The sequence below is a fragment of the Cyprinus carpio genome, chromosome B5 (assembly GCF_018340385.1).
Source record: "Cyprinus carpio isolate SPL01 chromosome B5, ASM1834038v1, whole genome shotgun sequence".
NCBI classification, from domain to species: Eukaryota; Metazoa; Chordata; class Actinopteri; order Cypriniformes; family Cyprinidae; genus Cyprinus; species Cyprinus carpio.
This window is the reverse complement of record NC_056601.1, coordinates 5,267,506-5,273,505: the sequence shown is the minus strand read 5'-3', so window position 1 is coordinate 5,273,505 and position 6,000 is coordinate 5,267,506. Positions and strand designations below refer to the sequence as shown.

General features: G+C 35.4%; 1 protein-coding gene across 4 annotated transcripts in view; it reads right to left on the bottom strand.

The window, feature by feature from the left end:
- Window positions 1–5,643, bottom strand: part of mpdu1a (mannose-P-dolichol utilization defect 1a) — a 15,784-nt gene extending 10,141 nt beyond the window's left edge. The window contains exons 1-9 of one of the 4 annotated variants that reach the window (XR_002016484.2): window positions 5,402–5,642; window positions 5,012–5,169; window positions 4,687–4,752; window positions 4,430–4,562; window positions 4,252–4,337; window positions 4,023–4,141; window positions 3,807–3,917; window positions 2,913–3,164; window positions 2,251–2,843 (exon numbers count right to left, since the gene is read on the bottom strand). Coding sequence is in view for 3 of the 4 variants with exons in the window: in XM_042723820.1 (XP_042579754.1) it covers window positions 3,018–3,164; window positions 3,807–3,917; window positions 4,023–4,141; window positions 4,252–4,337; window positions 4,430–4,562; window positions 4,687–4,752; window positions 5,012–5,126 (777 nt within the window). In the remaining variant the exon portion in view is untranslated. Of the gene's footprint in view, window positions 1–2,250; window positions 3,165–3,806; window positions 3,918–4,022; window positions 4,142–4,251; window positions 4,338–4,429; window positions 4,563–4,686; window positions 4,753–5,011; window positions 5,170–5,401 lie in introns of those variants that run through there. The other 3 variants (XM_042723819.1, XM_042723820.1, XM_019097709.2) reach the window with 3 other exon arrangements.
- Window positions 5,644–6,000: the final 357 nt, after the last annotated feature.

Genomic DNA, 6,000 nt, shown 5'->3' with positions numbered 1-6,000 from the left:
ATCTTATTTGCATCCCTATTTATATAATTTCTTCACAGAAAATGTAAAATTTCACTATATTTAAATACTGCAAAGTGTGTGTACAAACAGCAAAAGCCTATGAAAGATCACATTGGCAGGTCATAAAGTGTTTCAGTTAGCTAGGGGGAGAGACAGTACCAACTGTATGTGGATCAACATGTTTGCTGAAGTTTCAAGAACTAAAGTTGCTTGATAAACTAGATTTCACTTTTACTACTGAAATGTTGCAATCACATTCCTATCACTATTTTTATGCTTCCTCTGAACCCAACCTGGCCAGACGGACAAAAATTCAAGAACCGTTGCAGGTGTGATAGGTGATGGCCTTTCCACACCTTTCTTTTTCTGTTTCTATCTCTTTCTCTATCTTGCTCTCTCTCACACATTTTGTTTGAACATGCAAACAATACGTAATTTTGTTTTTTCATCTATTTTAAGTAAGCTCACAGAAGAAACAGAGGAGAGTGTTAGTTTTGACATGCTGCTCTGAACAGCAGAGGGATTACAACACTCAGATTGAAGTATTGATCCACTGCAGCTGCTCTTGCATGGAGGATGAAGAGAGAAAGTGAGAGAGACAGACAGACACAAAGCAATGCTATCTGATTTTTGAGAGTGTTTTTCCACTTTACTTAAAATAGCTGCATGGCTTTTTCTTCACCTTAGAGCACTTTTATGTATTTTTATACAAAACATGGGAATTCTGTTTTTTTTCTAAAAGTCATAAACATTTCAACCACAGCATCATCTGACATTATGAAAATAACGTGATGGAAATTACATTTTAAACTGTTGAATTAAAATGGCTTACTCTATTGTCTTGCTAATAGTATTTTTATACAGCCCAATTACACACACACACACACACACATATATATATATATATATATGTATATATATATATATATATATATATGCAGTATATATTTATGTATGAGTGTGTGTGTGTGTATATATATATACATATACATACAATACAATCCTATTTCAAACTTTCTTTGCATACTTTATGATGTTTGTCTCCTTTGGTAAAAATGTATAATAGCTTTTAAAAAACTTAAACTTTATTAGGGACACAATTGTTGATCATAATGGAAATCATCTGAGGGACATCTGATGGACAGTTATTATTGGTGTAGAAATTAATAAACATCACATTCATTTTCATACATTTTAATGTATATATTTTGCTCACTGTTTAGGGCATGACATATTTAAAATGTATTAATTCATATTTCAGGGTAATTTTTATATTTCAAGACTGAAAGTCTTGGTCTGGAACAATGGTAAAACAATAAAATGTATTCATGAAAAGCACACAAAATGCTGCAAAAATGAATGCTAAAGGTATGTGGCCAGTTCCAGTTTTTAATGCAAACTTCTCAAAGGAAAAGATTTAAAATCTGCTTATTATAAAAAAAAATATATATATATATATATATATATAAATAATAATCAATCCCTGGCAGATAAAATTTCCTGACAAAACAGCCCTCTAACAACCATCTAAATGAGGCTTACTTCATCTGCATTCATTCAGTTTTTTCATTTGTTCATGTTTGTCCAAATTTCAGAACACCATGAATGACTATCTACAGTCGGATCTGGAGTGCGGCCCACACAGATAGAAATACTCACCAAACACTGAGACCACATTCTTCAGCTATCCAGTAGAACTGCATCAATGGGCTGCTTATCACACACAACCAAACAACACACATCAAAGTGCTCCGATAATACAGACACTGAGACACAGCTGAAATATGTAGTAAGTATGGAATATATAAGTAAATCACTTTGTTCTTTAAAATAATTCTTTCAAGTCCTCACACATGTTTCTTTCAGCCCCTCATGGGCAGGGAGAACAAACACACGCACAGTGTGGTGTTTCCACACAGACACGCAGATTAGATCATTATGATGGTTGATTGAGATCTGTCAGACAGGTAGATAAGGAGCGAACCACACGCATGCACACACGCTTTATGACTCATGTTTCAGCGAGTTTTCATTGCTCCAGAAAAACACACAGCCCTTCAGAGAAGACCTCCCACAAAGCACACAGAGCCAAGACTACACAAGCAGACCCAACAAACAAACCACACCACAGCGTCAACACAGCGCCTAAGCAACACCGGGGACAGGCTGCCTGTCATTTCAATACCTTTAAACTACTTGTTGACTTCACTATTCACACCCAAGACACTTTCACTCAACATAAGTCAAAAATAGTTTAAACATGTTAGAGAAGCTTTAATAGATCAGAAACATATTTTATTACAGAAAAAAAGACATCTGTAAATAAATTTTAAAATTTAGAGGAAAAAAGAAACCACAGCTTAGGAATGAAAAGTTAATTTACAAACATTTCATGAGACATTTAATAATTGACAACCACATTCTGAGGTGTAAATAAAAAGAAAGATATCCGACCAGGTGACAGAAAGAAAGATAGAAAAATAGTGAACAACATGTATTTATAGTGTTTTAGTATAGAGGCAGCATGGACAGTAGAACTCAATACACAATATGATAAAGTCTACTCTTCTGCCACCTACTGGTGCTTTTTTGCTATAATCACCAGCTATATAAATAACTACTGCCACACAGAGGTTGACTTGTGAATTAACCTTGTGATGTACATTTTCCCATATTTAAACAAAATGATAAATACATCCTATTTGTACTACTTTATCCAAGCAAATAAACTAGTTTGGTTACTTTCCTCATTCTAGCCAAATATTCAAACATCTTTATCTGAATTAACTCAATACAGATTTGATATCAGTATGAGATGAAACTGTGTGCAAGATGAGATGAAAATTTAAGAAAAAATGTGCAAGATGGTTTGTAGTTCAGCTGAATTAACTTACTCAATATATGGAAATGATCAAGCTATTACTAAACACAGACCATTTATCTGACAAAATCACACTTACAACGCTTGCACTGAGTGAACATTAATAGTTCATCAAGCAGAGTTTATTTTACCTCTTTTATTCAGCTTTGTCTTTCTCCACTTGCTTTTCTTTCTCGACGTTTATCATGCTTTTACTCCAGTACATCAGGACTTGTGCCAGTATCACCACACTGCAACAGCAGGCCACTGCATGCAACTGAGTTGAGAGAGAAAGGCCTGTGCCCTTCAGAAAGAGAGAGAGATTATATATGTGAAAAGAGAAATGGGAAATATTAACACAGCCAAATGCTTGCTTAAAAATGGCAAATCTTCAATGTTGTAATGTACATCTGAGTGAAACAGATTACAGAAAAAACGTATGGTGAGAAACTTGGTAGCTGGTTCTATCCAACTGTTGAATGATTGGAGAAGTCCAGCATATTAAGCATTTTAATCAAAAATTGATATTTATGCATGAATTGCACAATTTTTAGACTTTAACTTTGTGTTAAATCCAACAGGCAAAATCACTGCTAGGGAAAGTGACCATTTGTCTAATAGTACATTGACATTTGATTAATACAACCAACCCTGTCTTTCTTGTATACTTTCTGCCCTGAATGTGTGTGATAATATGTTTGTGTACTAACTACAGTATTTACTAGGGACAAATTTGTACCTAGAAGTGTTCTAAATCTAACAAAATCTTCCAAATCTTAGGGAACGTCCTCATTTGTAAAAACATCATAATTATAAAGTAAATACTTTTTTTATTTATTTTTATTATTGTACAAATGCAGAATGGTTTCTGTTAGGGTTAGGTTACAGTATGTATAGCTAGCTGAGCACACGGCACATTGTCCCCATGTAGTAAACGTGTGTGCACCTGCAGGGAACTAAAGATGCGTCCCAGAGAGCCAAGAAAGACCAGGAAAACAGAGAGCGCAGACAACTGTCCGGTGTGTCCCAATCTGAAGTTACTTCTTGCCTGGAAAAACTAAAAACAAAACATAAAATACACAAGTATTTTTTTTGTTTGTTTCTGAAAAGACAATGTAAAGACATACATTCTCTATACATATTTTACTAAGACCTGTCTCACCCTGCCAGCAATAACCAGCAGCACATTCCACTCATGCAGGGTCCAAACCACTGACACAGGAGTCAAAGGTGAGGCAAGGAGGAACATAAAGCCACAGTATAGAGCAAGAAAACATACACCTGCATGAAAAATCCCAAACAAACATTAAAATAGGAAGATTTACATTGCAAAAAAAATATATTTTTCATACAGTTTAAACCTCTCTCCTTTTTCTTTATTTTTTTTTTACCTTTTATGGTTTTCCCTTGGTAGTGCTGGACAAGCAAAGCCAGGACAGCAATCTGGATCAATGCAAACAAACTTTCCCCCCAGGCACTGCAGACACACACACAAATTCGTGACATATTCCTCTACGCAGAATATATATATATATATATATATTAGAATTAATACAAGCGCTGTTTTACCCAATGGGAAACTTCTGAGTGTAGCAGAAAGCTGCATGAGTAGAGATGGCCAACAGCTCCAGAAAAATGGAGATCGAACACAGTCCATTAGAACTTCCAGACCAAAGAACTTTCCAAATCTGAGGAAGTGGAGCTGTGGGAAGAAGGAGATTCACACACGCTATGAAACACAGCTGCACAAGATACAAAGCAGAGAAAACTAAGTAATAACTTCAACTCTGGAGGACATTAAATATGATGTAAAATAGACTACTTACCAATAACAATTCCCACCAAAATCAATATTCCCATAGTTTTACTTAAGACAATCTTCAGACAGGGAACTAGAGACAATAATACAGACAAAAACAATAAAGACATATTCTGTTATGTCTACAAGCACACTGGATACTGAATAATAACCAGCTGTGGCTAACAATAAACATCATTACAACCAGTCATCTGTAAATTTAATGTGTTAAATTGATATTAAATGTATTGCCCACCGTAAGATTGTATTATTTTGGAGGACAAATGTTTTACAAACCAAGGTATGTTTGAATATATTTGCATAAGTTTACTGAAGATAAAGCTGTCTCTCACCGTGCATAAAGTTGAAGTAAAGGAAGAACTGGTCATAACATTTTTCTGGCATGAAGAAAGTTAGCAAAAAATCTTTCAAACGAGACATCCTCCCTTCATCATCAGACGTGTCCATAGTTTATGTATTCCTGTTAGTGTTATCGTGTACCAACGCAAATCTGAAGCACGGAAAATAATGTCAATTAAACTTACTGCTTGACAGCAAAAAATAACCAATTACAGTGTTAAACTAACTAGTCATTCGAAATTAAATGCGAGACTTTTGGTCGTCTTTTTTCTTAAGTCTAAGCAAAACATTTCTGAACTTTAAACCAATGACCTGTCAAAACATGGCTTATTTTGTAAATCCCAGCAAAACGGTCTCTAGCTTGACAGCAAAGCAAGCCTCACCAATGATGTTTAAGTTTAGAGGGGCGTCTCTGGTTAGTCACTGCAACAGCTGTCTAATGATGTTTTTACCGCTACCGAAATGAGAGCCCCGTTTTCCTGGAAGTGGTTTAATTAAAGAAAATGATCTGAATTACTTTTCAGTTTTCACAAACTGAACGGTTTGTATATTTACACAAATTACGCAAATGTTTGTCAAACGCCTTGCCATCAGTACTGGGGGCGGAGGGATAAAATAGAGGAAAATGTGTTTCTACAGGGGGCGCTCGAGGCTCATACAGCCGACAGGCCTCTTCTTGAGGAAAACGGTATCTTTATGGGTGTTTCTCTAACGGAAGGCTGCATCCTACCGAGGCTGCGTCCTTCATAGTTCAATCCTTCAGAGAGTCTTGTAGGCTAGAGTACTCCTCTATGGCAAGCCGTTTTAGCTTAAAATATTCCAAGCGTTACTCGTCCTAATTGCATTTTTACTAGTAGCAATTCCAAGTAGAGAGCTCTACAAATGTATTTTTAATAGTCATGTTTCTCCATTGACTTCCATTCATTTTTAATTGCAGAACTCTACAACTGAATTTTTACTTGTAAGAATTACAATTAGAGAG